Source organism: Ictidomys tridecemlineatus, chromosome 3 (assembly GCF_052094955.1).
Source record: "Ictidomys tridecemlineatus isolate mIctTri1 chromosome 3, mIctTri1.hap1, whole genome shotgun sequence".
Taxonomy (NCBI): domain Eukaryota; kingdom Metazoa; phylum Chordata; class Mammalia; order Rodentia; family Sciuridae; genus Ictidomys; species Ictidomys tridecemlineatus.
Genome location: NC_135479.1, coordinates 114,151,996 through 114,169,945, shown reverse-complemented (window position 1 = coordinate 114,169,945; position 17,950 = coordinate 114,151,996). Strand labels below are relative to the sequence as shown.

Below are 17,950 nucleotides of genomic sequence, written 5' to 3'. Positions count from 1 at the left end.
TGTGTGCCTTGCTAGGCACTTTGAGGAATTCAGAGACAGGAAAAACTCTTAGTTAAACATTACATAGGGTATATATGACACAGCAAGCCTCACATTAAGAAAATTTGAAGTAGGATTTGGAAAAGTTGAAAGTTACAGCTTTCCAGTTGCAACCAGAGGGTTCATTTTCAGTATATAAAATAGAAAGTCACAATCCTTTTGGCAATAAATAAATAAATAAATAAAAGGAATATGTTTATTAAGATATGAGAAAGTGTACAGATAACATAATGTATATCTTGCTCTTTGCTAACATGCATATCTCTGTCTTTCCTCCCCTTGTTCTATTTTGGTCTTGAAGATATTCTATAGAGTAGTCGCAGACATTGCGCCGGGAGAGGAGCTCCTGCTGTTCATGAAGAGCGAAGACTATCCCCATGACACTATGGCGCCCGATATCCATGGTCAGTACTGCTCACGGTGTGGTCCCCAGAACCCTCATTTAGAGACTGTATCATACTTAGCATTTCTTTATTAGCTTCCCTGACCATTCAATGTCAGTTCTAACAAGTTCATTCCCTCGGAGTGACTCTTAGATTGATGGCTTGCTGATATTAAACTCAACTAAGCAGAGGACTTCCCTGAAGTGCAGGTCAAGGGAATTTTAAATATTTGAATTTTAAATATTTGAAAGACATCCCATTACACCTTTTGTCAGTGCCTTAGGCACTGTGAGAATCCTTCCAGGGAGCCTGGCTGAGAGCTTATCTAAATCTAGCAGATGCTTCTCCCATCCATTGGCCTATTATTGGGGAAAAAAATGTTCTTATGGGAGTAAAATTCGTATCATCATGACCCTATGGGTAGTATCTGTGGGAAGGACACTGAGAACAAAGTAGAGATGAGGACATTCTAAAGTCAGCAGAAGTTATACTTGCCAGGGCCCTATTCTAAATCGAAAGAAGCTGTGGTCGGGGGAGGGTTGATCAAACAGAATAATAATTAGTACTCATGAATGTTTAGGTCAGATTAAGAGTTTTCTCTTTGTGTTCATCTTTAGCACTGAGATGAAAATTTAATATTTTTCATTCTCTTTCCTATTAATTTTCCCTAAGATAATGTGATTGGTTCAACAGAATGTAGTGATGTCTTTAGAATATTTTGCCGGAAGCACCACTGGAAAGAGTTACCCATTGCAACCTACCAGAGAGGTCAGGATCATGCTATCCTTTATCCCTCCAGCATCCCAAAGGGGAGGGCTTCAGCTTTTGCCTCTGTACCTCTGTGAAGGCAATCTTTTTACCTCCAAAGTTTCCCTGCCCACCTCTGGCCAAACTATATTCTGCCTTTTAGGTTATACCGATTGTATTTGGGGGGTGCCTTCTGGAATTCATTTCCCTCTTGGAAACTCTGACACAAGAATGGCTTTAGAAACCTAGAGTTCTCAGTCAGTCTGGAAAAGTTTGAGCCTGATGGGGAGAGGCGTCTGGCCCAGTGGGAAATGTGTTTGGGCAGTATGTGTAGGGGATGCGCAGATGATTAAAACATGCAACCTGAAGTTTTTCTGGTGAAAGGTATCACTCATCTGTAAATGTTAGATCTAAAATGTTTTCAAATAGTTATTTCTGACATATCAGTGATTAGTTTACTGCTACAGAAAGGCCAAAGTAGAGTGACTGTTCCTCTCTTAAGGTCACCATTCATAAATTGCCTTCCTTTAAAATGTTCTGGAAACATAGGTTGCTTGTTTCCAGTGTATTATATCCCTATCCATTCATATGTCATTCATTTACATGTAAGGTTTCTAATGTCTAAATGGTAATTTGTATTTTATATGTCTGGTATTTAATTTAGGAAAGACAAAAACAAAAATACATGTATTGCACACCTACTAAGTGCTAGATATTATATGCTTTCCATATATTGTCTCATTTAATCTTGTACATAGAGGTAAAACCCGTGAGGAAGGAATTATATTCATGACATAGATGAAATGAACAAATGCAATGAGAAGCCCAGGCGAAGGAAGGCTCAATAAATTGAGTAGTAACACCACATGGCTAGAAAGTGGCAGAGTCAACATTTAAAATAAAGTATTATCTGCCTCCACCATTGTTATTGGTTTGGTTTAAAGTAAGCCAGTATTTTGGATGGATTATAGCATCGACATCCCACTGGGCTTCTCTGCAGAGAAATTTTGGCTGGGAGAAATTCTTCCCCCAAACCAAGTCTGAATATGTCCCCATTTCCCAACTTCCAAGGGCTTTCTCTTCTCTTCTCTTCTTGACATGGACCTGAAAAGCCCCTGCTGACCTGCCGCTCTCCCTAACTTCCTTTCCCTCCCCTCCCTGACGGACACCCTCTAAACCTGCCATACTTCACCATGGCCCTACCTGTCCATGAATGTGCCATGTTTTTTCCTAGCTTATTCATGGTCTGTTCTAGTCCCACTGCCTGAAATGTCCCCTCTCATCCCACTTCAGCTGGCTGGTACTTACTCACTATAAATCCTTTTCTGAACCTCTTTCCCCCAGATTAGACAGATTGGGCATTTTTCTCAGTGTTCCCTTAGGCCTTATGCATGCCTCTGTCATAAACTATATCACAGTTCTTTGTCCACCTGTGTATCCCCTTCAGTTTCTTATTCATTAATTCCCTGGCAAAGTGTTTGACATTTGGTACGTGACTTAAATAGTTCCTCAAAAACACTTAGTCAATGAACAACTGAAGAGCCACATCTTCCTTGGCTGTAGGTCTACAAAACAGGCATTACGTGTGTGTCACATTGTTTGCCTTGGGTGTTTTTCAGCATCATGAACTGTTTTCAAAATGTCTGTGATTGTACTTGTGTGATCTGTGCAGACGGTGGCCTCCTGAGTGACCTTACAGATATAGAAATAGAGTAGAAACAATTCCATCCCTACCTGACACTTTGTAACCTCACTATCTTTAGTCTCAACTATTACTGTTTATTCACCTTATTCATTTAGAATGTAAATTCATGGTATTCAGCTGTTTAATAAAGCTGTCACTTAGCCCTGGCCCTGAAGTAACATAAATTATCCTAGAAGGGCACTAAGGACATCCTGTGCCCCATGTTGATCAGTGATGGGTGCCAAAGTACTGCCAAAGTCACTGATAGTAACAGGCACAAAACATGGCTCAGGTAGGGCCTGGTGACCCCTGAGCCCTTCAGGTAACATGACATTGGCCCAGGGAGGAGTGTATGGGGCAAGGATGTGTTCAAATTCTGACTCCTTGGCTATACACTTCCTGACTGATTATTTACCTTCTCTGAGCCTCAGTACCCTCATCTGAATATTGGGATAATAATCAGAATGATGATTTCTCATACTCAGGTTTTAAACAATATCCACAATCCATGTCCCAGCTTGAGAAAATAGGTGATGCTCAATAATTAGTAATTATTACTCTCAGTATCCTCTGAACCTAGAAAGGTTTAATCATAAAGTTTTATCTGATCAGGCAATATACTATAGCCACAGTAATTATTTGTTATTATTTCAGATTCCCTCTTGAGTTCTTTATATGTATAATTTCCAATCCATGTTAAAAAAAAGGGGATCATGGTGAAAATGAAGTCACATAATTTCAATTATGACTTGTATAATTCAATCAGAGAGCTGGTTGGGGAAGCAGATTCTAACCACCCAATCCTCACAACAACTGAATTGTTTCCACAGAAGAACGGCAATATCGCTGTGAGGACTGTGACCAGCTCTTTGAATCCAAAGCGGAACTAGCAGATCACCAAAAGTTCCCATGCAGTACACCTCACTCAGCATTCTCCATGGTGGAAGAGGACTTTCAACAAAAACTCGAAAGTGAGAATGATCTCCGAGAGATACACACCATCCAGGAGTGTAAGGAATGTGACCAAGTTTTTCCTGATTTGCAAAGGTTAGAGATGGCATGCTGCACCTTAAATCTTGTATATTTACTCTTCAATAAAATGTTATCCTGAATTTTGAGAGTTTATGCAGTTGGGAAATGTGGAACTACAGTGAACCAGACAGATATGCTAATGTCAGAAACCAACCCCCGCACCACACCCCTGGTGGAAATTCTTATCTGTAAAATGAAGTTAGAATTAGTTATTTTGTTTTCAAATAGAAGATAATGTTATATTGTTGTTGTTGTTGTTATTATTATTATTATTATTTTATTTTTTTTTTGCAGTGCTAGGGATAGAACTCTGGGCCTCTCACATGCTAGACAAGTACTCTACCAATAAGCTATATTCCCTAACCCCTAAATTACTATTTAAGTAATGTTATTGAGAACTGAAGTTAACTTTACAGGAATAATGATGTAGAGAAAAAAAATCAAGAGTGCTGAGAAAAAAAAAATAATGCTAATTAGTCCTTTGCCAGGAAGCAATAAAGCTACCTGCAGAAACATTTAATGATGTTTTTATAAAGAAGACTGGATCTAGTACTCACTTAAAAAACAGGTTCTTTTGATAGTACAGTGCAACTCATGGTTTTGATTTGAACTATTATCTAAACTACACATATATAAAAGAATGAAAGAAGAATGTTTAGTTTTCTAGTACATTTCCTAAAAAGAAAAAAAAGGAATGTAATGATCTAAATGAAGTAATTAATTCTTATTTTTAACAAAATTAAATTCATCATTTCAGTGATTCATTAATTTTTTATAACCCTTTGAACATTTAAAATTTCTATTGAAGAAAACAACACCTCTGGAACCTACTCTTTGAAAACTATGTTGATAATTATGCTACAAAATGCTCCTTTAAAAATCAGAAAAGTAAATAACCAGTTAATGGGTCTTTTATTTGTTTGTTTCTTCCCTAATGAATTTTTCCTTGGTCCACAAACAATTTTAATAATTACATTCATTACTTTGCTTTTAAATTTAGAAATCATCATTGGAAAGTATAATTAGAATTTAAAGTGAGCGTAACACAGTATTTCAGTGGGAATGGCCCTGTATCAACTGGCCTTGCTGGAGAAGGTGAATAGCTCAGAGTTGGTCTTTGACACAACACCTGTTTCAGTGTACCATTTCATTTCCCTTCCTTCTCAGTGGCTCCTTTTCCCCCTTCTCTTTTTTCACCTCCATTTATTGCTCTGGGTCCTCTTCTTCTAGTTAGGTCTCTTTTAGGAACGGATTTCATGTAGTCACAATTTAAGTTATAAATGACCATTAAGACATTAAGTATAACATCTTCCTGGAGGAGACTGAGTCAAATTCACACATCTCTGTCTTTGCAAATTCAGGAGTAATTTAGCTATTGGAGAGAGCTTTCCTGATATGCTTTAAATTTATCTCTACTGCTTTATGTCAATCTGCATAGAGAATAAATCTGTTACATATGTTTGGTAAAAAGTGGATTTCTGTTAAAAAAGACATCACAGAATGTCCCCCAGATAGACTCACATCCAAATAAAAAATACAAAATGAAACTAGTAAATACCATGAGCAGGGGAAGTATTGATACTGAAAAGTAGCATCTTTGGTATCAGTATTTTTTTTTCTTTTAGTTTTATCATAGAAAATAATGAAAAGTGTTATAAAGTAAAAATTGACAGACTAAACAGTAACTCTACTAGGAAAACAGTAACTCTTATCATGGAAAGTGTATACAACACTTCTTGGGTGGAGAAAGCTTCTTAATCTACTAACTGTACAACTAAGCTTGAGCCAACTCTACCTAATGCCAAATCCAACTGCCAGTTCAGTTGATTCAGTCAAACATTCAGGGGAAAAAAATAAGTGAACCCAGAAAACTTACCTTTCCTGCTAAAGTGTTTAACTATAGAGCTAAATGTCAGTCTTTCAGGTGGCATGTTTTGGTTATGAATTATGTTCTGTAGCCACGTGCAGAACTTCCATTCTCTGAACATTTTCCACTTTATTGAAAAGTGTTATATTGTTGCTTTACATTTTCAACAAGTGGAAATTCCTTTCTTGACATGACACATTCTTCTGTTTTGTATATTATATCTAAAATCCTGAGGAAAGAATGCAAAAAAAAGAGCAAGAAAGAAGCAAAGATTAATATATAAAAGTAAAGAACCCAGAAAGCTGAGCAAAGCTCTATAAGTTGATATTAAATTGGATGACAAGTGGAGATGTCTCGCTAATGCCTGACTGAATTGCTTCTATGTTTATGAAAACAATGTGCATTTGCTTTTGTGAGAAGAACTTTTTTTTTAAATCACTAATTAGCCAATAGTTGATAATTCTGTGGAACAATATGGATTTTATTCTAGATTAAGAGAAACAAAGAAAGAATATTTTCTCTTGCTTTGCTATCTCACTTCTGCTCCTTGAGTGCCATATTCTCATTCTTTCTTTCTTTCTTTTTCTTTTTGGTACGGGGATTGAAATTGGGGTGCTTTCCCACTGAGCTACATTCCCAATCCTTGAAGAAATAAGGCTCAACATATAGGTACATATTTTGCCACTAGATTTCCAGGATTATGATTTATTATACAGCATATTGAAATATATATCATAAAATGGCTTGTCTTCTTGGATTACTGAAAATAGACAATGAGAATTTCGATCTGTACAATGAGTTTGGAGGGTGTCCCTGACTTAGTTCAGTGTTAACTGCAGTTATGGATATCTCTCTTAACTCCTTTATTAACATTTCCACTCCTGTACCAAACAGAGGATTACATATTATAGATAAAGATAGGGCTTCTTATGACTCCCCACACCTGTTCTTTCCTGGTACTTTGTGTTCACAGAGATATCTCTACTTGTGCTCAAATAGAATAGCATTCCCAACTTGACTGACTCATGCAGCACACAAAGAAGTTCATGTGCCAGTATGAATAGAATTTTAGGGAGGAAGCTGAGGCAGAGAATTAGTGTGAGAAAGGTACTTCTAATTGCCAAGATATGAGAGCATGCACTTCATTTTCTTACACTCCCACCCACACACAACCACAAAGGAACATATTCTTGGTGCGCAAAGGTCTTAACTGATATTTAAATTAGAGTATACATTTCTTAGAGAAATAAAATGATCAGAGCATAATGCATTCCACTATTATATTTAGTTGTAATTCACCAATTAAAAATTTAAAAAGAAGACATAAGAAAATTTTAAAAACCATGGAAGACAATAATTTGTGTATATTTGATAGTTGTGTTCTTTTTTAGTAACTTTTTATTATGGAATGTTACAAATCTACACAAAATTAGAGAGGATAGCACTTTCAAAAACCAATATGTTCAGGGGCTGGGATTTTGGCTCAGTGGTAGAGCGCCTGCCTAGTATATCTGAGGCACTGGGTTCAATTCTCAGCATCACATACAAATAAATAAATAAAATTTAAAAATTTATCAACAACTAATAAAAATATATTTTTTAAAAAAACCAGTATGTTCAGCTTCAATAATTACCACACAAGGACAATCTTGTTGCATCTATACCTGTTTTGGATTGTTTGAAACAAATCCCAGACATTGTATCATTTTATTCCTAAGTAGTTCAGTATGTGTCTTTAGAAAGTAAGAACTCTTTTAAAGCATTAGTCAATACTACATTATAAAAACTGATTTAACATTATCAAATATTCAATTGGAGTTCAAATTCTCCAAGTTATCATGTAACTTCAAAAATTAAGATCAAAATAAGTCTATATAGAGCAATTGGCTGACAAACTTCTAATAGCTATTTGTTCCTGTTGTCAAATTCTCTCTCTCTCTCTCTCATTGTAATTTATTTATCAAATACTACTGAGGGGTTTCCCCCCTGTAACATTTTCTCCAGTCTAGATTCCCTGTAGAAATTGTATTTCACATCTTCTTCCATTCCCTTTCTTTCCTGTGAACTTCTAGTTACGTTCCAAGTCTTAACTGGGATTTAGGTTCAATGTTTTAGCGAGAATACTTCATCCACGATGTCTTCAATTTCCATTACATGTAACGGATTGCCTAGATTCATTAACTTTTTAGTGGCAGCAGAATGGATCTATTCTAATTCTATCAGTCTTTTGTCATTTGTTATAAGGATTAATTTATGTAGAGAAATTGTCCCTTATTCTCTATTTGGTCCACCTAAAGTACAGTTCATATAGGGAAAGCAAGATATGCATGAGTTTTCCCCTTATTTACCAGTTTCAGAATAATGATTGGCTGCATAGCATCTTCCAATGGTTTGTATGTTTTGAAGATTATTATTATTGAAAGGTATATTATTATTAATGCTTTAATTGTCTCACCTTTGCTCAGTGGACAACTTTCTAACTTGATACCTAATTCTTTGAGCATCATCTATACTTTTCTTCTTCTTTATTTTTTATTATTGTTATATTTACTTTTGATAAACAACATGTTAAAAATGCATCTTGTGTATTTTATTAGATTTGAAATTGGTCGTTTCTCCAAGGAGCTCTTGTTACTGTACTTTGGAGTGGTACTCTACCATGTTATATGTGTATGTACTTAATCAACAAAAAGATGCAGACATCTCACTATCAGAATTATCTGTTATCTGTACTTGTTTTTTTATTATTCTTGAAGATTTCAAATGAAATAATAGAAAGGGGAGAGAAAGATTTGAAGAGAACAATCTAAACTTTAAAACAGACAAACTCTTCTTGTGAGAAACTTCTATTTTTTTTCTTTTGTCTATATCTATATACATATATATCTGTACACACACACACACACACACACACACACACACACACACACACTCACACACATATCTCTGTCCATTTGTCTATTCATCTGTATCTATCCCAGGGCCATGTTGGAAAGTTGCTTATTGAATAGTTAGCTTGTTGTCTTTTTCACATTGTGACATCAATAGAAATAAAGATACTCTTTCCATGTAGAGATTACACATATTGGAATACTTGACTATATGCTCTTAAGCACTTTCTAACATTTATTTTTTGTTGGAGAGTTTGCGTTGAATGGAGCATATATTAGCAATATGTATTGCTGTTGGAATTGTGTACTGAATCCAGAACTGAACAAATAGCTCATTGTTTATCAGGCTCCTAAATTGGCACATCATCCCTCCTGGTTGTATTACAGGGCCACTTCTCTTTGGTGGGAGACACAGTCCAGGAAGCATGAAATGTACTTTTGTCTACCACAAGCCTGTTTCTTCTTTTTCCTTTATCTCACCTCCACTTCTTTTCCTTCTCAAAATTTCATTGTAGGATTAGTAATAAAATAACATTCTGTTTATGAAACTGTTCTTTGTCATCAAGTTTATTAAATCAATTGTTCTCTTAACAGCTTGGAGAAACACATGTTGTCACATACTGAAGAGAGGGAATACAAGTGTGATCAGTGTCCCAAGGCATTTAACTGGAAGTCCAATTTAATTCGCCACCAGATGTCACATGACAGTGGAAAGCACTATGAATGTGAAAACTGTGCCAAGGTACAGTGAATTTGTAGGCTACTTGGCCTCTCTCTGTCATCCTTCTCTCTCTTAATCCATCACTTGCTACGATATATGAAAACAAGCCTTGAGAGGGGAAACTATAAATATCTTGAGAAAAGTAGGCTGAGTGTTGTATGCTAAAAGGCATTACTAGAGTGTATAAAAACACTTAGTGAGTATCCTTTTATTTTTGTAAGGGAGGAAGTGAGGCTTAATGGTGAGTTCCAGAACTAGGTGTCAGACATCCTTGGTAAATTCCTGGTTCCGCTACTGACTTGCCAGTGTGGGGTTGTTTTATAGCCTTATGGGGAATGAAAATTTTATCCAATGCACATTACCGATTTTTCTTAATAGCAATTTGTGCGGAAGTCACATAAAGTTTCTGAATGCCCATTCAGAAAGAATGGGAGACTCCTACATTTGCAGATTTTTTTCCACTGTAAATCATGACTTGGTTCTAATTAAAAAGAATAGAGCCTCTGCCTTAGTGGCCAGTGCTGAACAACATACGGGCACAATGAAAGTATTCCACTTAGACCTTAACTCTGGACTGTAGGAACAGTAACTTGTAACTTTTGATTCCCACATGTTTTAATTAACTAAACGATTTCTCCAATAACTTCTTATAGAATTTGAAGACCTCTTCTCATGATAGTGGAAATTGTAATATTCCAGATTTCTTTAAAGATGTTTTTTTACTCGTGGTATGTGTTGGCTGACTTTCAAAATTTATTTTTTAGTACAATGTCCAAAGGAATTGTTTAAGTTTGCTGGTAACTTAGTGAAACACAGTGTTAGAATTTAATTAACTAGGGAAACTGTCTAAATAGATTTGGGTACTTTAGTCAAAATTCCCCAAAACTTATACATAATGTCTTTAGTTAGAGAGTGGAAGTAGCATATCAGTTTTAATAATGGTCTGACCAGCATTTTGTTGTTTAATTCCAGTTGCTGTAAATGGGGTCAAAAAGGTCCTGCATGTGACCTAAGGATGCCATTCATTATTTTGTTCTATAACTGACACCAGTCGGGATCCTAAGCTAAGGACTTAGAGCTGAATAATTTTCAGTTCTTATCCTAAAGGAAGTTACACTTTGGAAAAATGTGACTTGCTTTTAGTCTTTGGGGTAAATGAATAAAACAAACTAAAGCAAATTCTTTCTTGAGTCATCCCTGGTCTTCTTTATTGTGTCCTTGAATTAAATTTCTTGATTAATCAGTACTCATTTCCTAGCAGGTTTTCACGGACCCTAGCAACCTTCAGCGGCACATTCGCTCTCAGCATGTTGGTGCCCGGGCCCACGCTTGCCCGGAGTGTGGCAAAACGTTTGCCACTTCATCAGGCCTCAAACAGCACAAGCACATCCACAGCAGTGTGAAGCCCTTTATCTGTAAGTCTTTAACACTCCAGCCCTCCTTCCTGCATCTGTCTCTCCTCCAAAAGGCACTGCGATCTGCAGAATGGCCACACATGGCCATTAGGGGAATCACCGTAATAGCTCTTTATGGTCCAATCCAGTAGGGCTATTATCTATTACAAGAAAATCTTTTATAACCAGATCCATGGTATTTTGTCTATGATCCCTGGGGTGTTTTCTTTTAGATGAAATCAATAACAGGTAGAGAAAAGAGAAGTCGTTAAATAATGAAAGGGAAGACTCCCCGGGTTGTAGGATTTAATGGAGACAACCAGATTTGCCTCACACTGTAAATGTTCATGGCTTTGTAAAACAGCAAATAGCAGATATCACTGAACAAGATGAAGTGATTAAAAACCTGTTCTGGATCAGAAAGAGCTGGAAGAACCCCACCTGGCAAGTAGGCTTACGACTCTGTCTGTATGTGTCTGTGTGGATGCTTGGGAGAGAGAGGAATAAAATGTCCTTTAATCTGCCTATTGTTGCTGCTCTCAGGCCAGGGACCAGGTAGTACTGTTCCTTGAGAAGCAGAACATTTTCACTTTGATGCTGAACATGCTGCTTCTCTTACCTACTGCACTAAAGCAAATTTATAGGCAGCATGCTTTCAGGGGACATCCAATCTGGCCACCTACTTAGAATATCCCTGGACAGGGCACTTGAGTAACACATTTCAAGTAAAGTTAAACTCAGCCCTCATTTGCTGCTTCTTTGGTCCACCCACTCCTCTGTATTATACTGAAATATTTTATAAGGAAAATCAGTTGTTAGTCCATCTGGGCAACAACTCTGAGCTTCTTTTATTCCGTTGCATGGCTGGGCACATAAATCCAGTGACTCACTGATTTGTGCTGCAAATTACAAAACTGACTTTGGATCCAGATACGCACAGAATTGGTGGAAGCAGACTCAACACTTGGCAAAACCTCTGACTTGGGAACCCCTTGAAAAACAGTTTTTCTGACAAATGCCTGTTGGATGGTGGTAGGAACAGGTATAGGAGACAATTCTATAAGACGTGGTAGAAAAAACTAATTTTCAGTGCCAACGTGGAGGCGCCGGAGGTGAACTCTCCATGTCTTGCCTTGACACAGCTTTCTTTTGTGCTTCCAAGCACCAAGAGAGCTTTTCATTCCTTTCCAGCTTACACCAGAGTCCTGTTTTGCTCAGATGTTCTGTTCTCTGGGTGGAGTGAAGTGGACTCATAGATAAACAAAAGGGTGCTCTAGTGTCCCCTGGGGAAGCTCTGTTGAAAGCCATGGGAAACCAAGTGTACAATAGAAATTTTAGACTTCTTGTCTCAAAAGGTATTCGTGACTCTAGGCCATGATGCCCTAAAAACATACTAGGAAGGGCTACAGACATGCAATATCATCGATTTTGTTTATTTCTGAATTCTCAAATAAAATGTTTTGTAAGTTTTATTAGGTACAATATTAGAGAATTCATGTATTTCTGGCTTGTAAATTTTACTGTGTTTCTGTGAAAGAAAGAGAGAAAGCAACCACAAATAATTCTCATCACCCACTTAATGTTTTTCTCTGTAATTTAAAGTAAAAGCCAGAAAATGTGGACTTCTATCATCTGAGACGCTGGGATCTGCGATTTTAATTGTGCTGAAGTCAAGGGTTTCACTTTAAAGCACCCTAGGTTGCCCCTTTCCAATCAGATCACATGAAGTATTTCCCATGAATGCATTTTCAGTAATTATTGGTAAATTTAAACAGCAGATGGCATTCTTCAAATATAAAATCTGACAGAGAACCGTGGAGTAATTATGAATAATAGCCGTGTAATTTCAGAACAAAAGGGTTTAAGGATCAGGAGTTGGTGTGGAGACTGGAGTGGAGGAGGTTCACCTAGGGCTGATATCTGTTTCTCACCAGAAGGCCACACACCAAGATTCACCCCCACTGGTGTGTTTATGGCAACTGTCTCTTATTACAGTGTGCCGCTGAGCCTCAGCCCAGGCTCACCAGTGCTAAGGTAATTACTCACTGCCTTTACAGGAACCTCCAGCCTTCCCAAATAGAAACCACATGCTCTAATAGGCTGGATATATTGAAAATGCCTCTTAATTTGTTTAATAAGTAGAAAAATGCAATGTTAACTGCTGGCTAATTCCTTATTACTGAGAAAATTACAGTAGAGTATAGACTTCAGCATCAATTGAACCAGTTTACCTGGAGGCCTGGTGGCTGGTGACATCCCAGGCCAAGGCTTCAAAAGCTGGAAACAAAGCCTAAGGAAATAGCCTGGAGTCTATGTTCTTGAGAATAGAAACCAGTGCTACTCATTATGTAACACAGGGTACATCCAGGCAAGTCAGGTGCACCCTCTGTTACCCCCAGTACAAAGGAGTTCTTGGTTTTCTAAAAACCATCCAGATGAAAGAAGAGTAGAGAGCAACATTTTTTTCCCCCTCAGAGTTGCCAGCCTTTAAAAAACTTAGACCTTGGTTGAATACCCATCACCCATCAGGATGTTTTCCCACTGCCTTTTGATGTCCAGAGGAGAAACTACTTTTTTGATGAATGTGTTTTTAGAATTCTAACAATATTTTATTGTTGATTTTTTGTTTTAACTCATGGCAGAATTAGTATATCTAGTGAAAATCTGATGTTGCCACCCTCACCATGGTATGATTTTAATTTATGTATCAAATAATCTGAACAGAATACATACTTATGGTACATTGTTAACATTTAAAACAGACTCTGGTCAATATGTTCTGGTAGAATGATTTGAAAAGAAGTCACCCACATCTTCTTTTGCTGTTAAAATGCATGTTACAGCCTCTACAATGTTATGAATCATCCCATTAGTTGAAGGTGCCTTTAGTATTACCAAGCACGTTGACATACATTGTAGCTATACAGTTAAGTGGTAGAAGAAATAGATCTGCAATCACTTGGCACTTCCTGTTTGTAAGTGTGTGGGATAATCCAAGTTCTGGGAGGATTTTTACTTGACTAAGGTCTATAAAATCTCCTTTTCATGATTTTTGTTTTTTTTTTTTTTACAAATTATGATTGATTTGATTTAGAAGTGCAACCATCCTGCCATTCTGCCCTGCAAACAGCCATCACAGGAAAGCAATAACTGTGAATTTTGTCTTAAATTTAATTTCTTAAAATTAATTTGTTTTAACAATTACCAGCAAGGCATATCATATTAAACACGTATAGAAGTCCTGAAGTGAGCTTACATCTAAAGTAACTCATCCCTGGGAAAGTTAAATAAAAAATGCTTAGGCAATCAGTAGAATCCTGCTGACTATGATATGAACAGGAAGGATTCTCACCTCGAAGGGTTACGGAATATGGTCTTAATATATATTTAGGTATGTTGGCACATATGTGAGCAGGGAGATATTCTACTCTATTGGCAAATTCTTGGGGAAGGGGATTATTTCACAACCATATCCACTGCTGTGTCCTTTCTGGATAAGAATGTTCACAGCATTCTCCCTGGCTTACCATAGTTGGCTGTAATACACAGAAGTCTCGCCCCGAGATAACCAAGGAAGATATGACAACAAGTGGACATGTTTCCCAAGGACAGAGGTTTCATAAATGCAGGAAGGTTAGCACAACCACTGGTGTGAGGGGAAGTCAGAGGACGTGATCATAGTTCATGGGAACCAGCAATGCAGGATGGGCTACATTCAATGTAGTTTCCTTTGCAGGCTTAAAATAGAGCCATTGTAAATTATGTCAGTCTTTCTCGAATCATGAAAATGATTGTTAAAAAAAGTCTCAGAATACACAATGTGCATTGTTGTGTGGCTTTGATGTGTGAATGATGAGAGCATATGATATAATACCAATTAAATAATGGTCAAGCAGGCCCAGGCTTTACCCCACAGGGGAAAGGTAATAAAGGGGAAAGGCTACTTCATTTTGTTTTTGTGTCTTCAATATAGGATTCTTTACGTGATCTAAAATTTTGAAGGTGTTCCTGTTATGTTTTGTACTTGATACATATTAAGATTTTGATTTTTAAGATTCTTCTAGTATAGTAATGGGGTGGGGGAGCAATGCATGCTGGAATTTGAATTTTCCATAAATATTTAAGTATACAAATATGCTAAATATTGTGCAAGGGGGATGACAAAATATTGATTATATATGTATGAAATTGTGTGCTGCCTCAAGACATTTGTCAGGTTGGATGCCTTGCTTTGGAATCTAGTGAAATGGGGGTTTTCTGTGTTTGGAGCACCTAGCTCGGTGCCTCCAACTTCTTTCCATGGCTTTCTAGTTGAAATTATTTGGGGTAAACCAATTGTGATACTTGCTAAATTCAGAAGCAATTGCCATAAAGCCTGAGATTCTTTTTTGTTGTTTGCACACAGGTGAGGTCTGCCATAAATCCTATACTCAGTTTTCAAACCTTTGTCGTCATAAGCGCATGCATGCTGATTGCAGAACCCAAATCAAGTGCAAAGACTGTGGACAAATGTTCAGCACTACGTCTTCCTTAAATAAACACAGGAGGTTTTGTGAGGGCAAGAACCATTTTGCGGCAGGTGGATTTTTTGGCCAAGGCATTTCACTTCCTGGAACCCCAGCTATGGATAAAACGTCCATGGTTAATATGAGTCATGCCAACCCGGGCCTTGCTGACTATTTTGGCGCCAATAGGCATCCTGCTGGTCTTACCTTTCCAACAGCTCCTGGATTTTCTTTTAGCTTCCCTGGTCTGTTTCCTTCCGGCTTGTACCACAGGCCTCCTTTGATACCTGCTAGTTCTCCTGTTAAAGGACTATCAAGTACTGAACAGACAAACAAAAGTCAAAGTCCCCTCATGACACATCCTCAGATACTGCCAGCTACACAAGATATTTTGAAGGCACTATCTAAACACCCACCTGTAGGGGACAATAAGCCAGTGGAGCTCCAGCCCGAGAGGTCCTCTGAAGAGAGGCCCCTTGAGAAAATCAGTGACCAGTCAGAGAGTAGTGACCTTGATGATGTCAGTACACCAAGTGGCAGTGACCTGGAAACAACCTCGGGCTCTGATCTGGAAAGTGACATTGAAAGTGATAAAGAGAAATTTAAAGAAAATGGTAAAATGTTCAAAGACAAAGTAAGCCCTCTTCAGAATCTGGCTTCAATAAATAATAAGAAAGAATACAGCAATCATTCCATTTTCTCACCATCTTTAGAGGAGCAGACTGCGGTGTCAGGAGCTGTGAATGATTCTATAAAAGCTATTGCTTCTATTGCTGAAAAATACTTTGGTTCAACAGGACTGGTGGGGCTGCAAGACAAAAAAGTTGGAGCTTTACCTTACCCTTCCATGTTTCCCCTCCCATTTTTTCCAGCATTCTCTCAATCAATGTACCCATTTCCTGATAGAGACTTGAGATCGTTACCTTTGAAAATGGAACCCCAATCACCAAGTGAAGTAAAGAAACTGCAGAAAGGAAGCTCTGAGTCCCCCTTTGATCTCACCACTAAGCGAAAGGATGAGAAGCCCTTGACTCCAGTCCCCTCCAAACCCCCAGCAACTTCTGCTGCCAGCCAAGACCAGCCCCTGGATCTAAGCATGGGCAGTAGGAGTAGAGCCAGTGGGACAAAGCTGACTGAGCCTCGAAAAAACCATGTGTTTGGGGAGAAGAAAGGAAGTAACGTGGAAGCAAGACCAGCTTCAGATGGTTCCTTGCAGCACGCCAGACCCACCCCCTTCTTTATGGACCCTATTTACAGGTAAGGGTGGTAGGAGGTGATGAAATATGAACAGATGTAATGAAAGGTAGATTTTTATACATAAAGTCACATCCTTTAAAAATCAATTCTTCCTATTATTCCTATTATTCAACAGAGTGAAATTGTTTTTTGATCTAGTGAATTCCATTTCCTATTGAGAAAGTTGACTCATTAGGTTTGGACTTATTTTTGGATGTCTCTGAAGTTGGGGGTTTGGAATAGGCCCACAGGACTTTTTTCCCTTGACAATAAATTTATTTTTAAACACATTTTTTTTGGAGTGGAAAATATGGGAAAGTCATATTTAAAGCAAATTGTCAAGTGACGGAAGAATGAGCCTCCTGGAGGATTAATGCAAATATGTGTGGGCACTTAAGTGGGTCAGGTTATTTAGAATAAGAAGAGACCTATTACCGCAAGTCTACTCTCCGTTAACCTACCAACACATCCTTAAAAAGGCTGGTCATATACTGCTTCTAAATAAACCTCTTAGAAACCACAAGTAAATGAAATATTAATCACAAGAAGTTCTGCATGTAAGTGTGAGTGGTTTGCCTAAAAATTTTATCTGTATTTGATGCCTTCATTATCCACTTTCCTTTCTCTGGGTGAAACATGTTTAATAAAAGCCTTCTTAGATAGCCTCCTGTAACACTCACTTGACCTTCAATGTGATTTAGTTTTTAAACACTAGTTTTCTTTACATGGTATGAATAATAGTAATATGTTCATTGTATCTTTTAAACATCACAAGTTATTTTCAATTTACTTTCTCATTCAAATTTTGGATATTATTAAGACTTCATGAATAATTTTTATTGAACTTATTTAAGATGAGAATATTTTTATATTTGCCTGATATTTTATGAAGATATTTGGGGCCATTGTTTTATTCAACAATACTTATGGACATTCCATAACATAGTAGGCACTAAAACTGCAATTTTTTTATCATTTAAAATATTCTTCTACCTATATTATCTAAAATGCATTGTCAAAAAAACACTGCCATTTTTTAAAGGGTCACCCTCATCTCAACAGGACAAGAGGAACAAAAAAGGACAACACAAAAATATATTGATGCTACAACTACCTTATTTAAGTACATTTTTTGCAATTATTATTTCTTAATTCTGTGTCAGTCCCATCACTAGCAAAGGGGGGGGAAAAAAGAAAAAAACAAATCTTCCATATTTTGTTTATAGATTGTATGTTACACATTTTCAGTAAGGTCATATTTCCAATTCAATTGGGCATCTAGGTACTTTCTTAAGATAATTACTCAGATTTTGTTTCTCATACCCTCCCGTTTGCAATGAGCATGCAATTTACTCCACATATCCCCTGGACCTACCTCCACTACCTCCTCACCTTCCTCTTCCTCTAGTCGACATTTTCTCTCTAGTGTTTCAGATGTCAAGAAAGACCTA

The 17,950-nt window shown here is 37.3% G+C and overlaps 1 protein-coding gene across 14 annotated transcripts in view; it reads left to right on the top strand.

Moving 5' to 3' along the window:
• Mecom (MDS1 and EVI1 complex locus) overlaps positions 1-17,950 on the top strand; it is a 539,517-nt gene that overhangs the window by 492,710 nt on the left and 28,857 nt on the right. For 9 of the 14 annotated variants that reach the window (XM_040270053.2, XM_040270051.2, XM_040270049.2 and 6 more), the window contains 5 exons: positions 341-443; positions 3,684-3,900; positions 9,238-9,385; positions 10,623-10,779; positions 15,164-16,520. In XM_040270053.2, coding sequence (XP_040125987.1) covers positions 341-443; positions 3,684-3,900; positions 9,238-9,385; positions 10,623-10,779; positions 15,164-16,520 — 1,982 coding nt within the window. The remainder of the gene's footprint in view (positions 1-340; positions 444-3,683; positions 3,901-9,237; positions 9,386-10,622; positions 10,780-15,163; positions 16,521-17,950) is intronic. The other 5 variants (XM_040270050.2, XM_013361600.4, XM_005332499.5 and 2 more) reach the window with 3 other exon arrangements.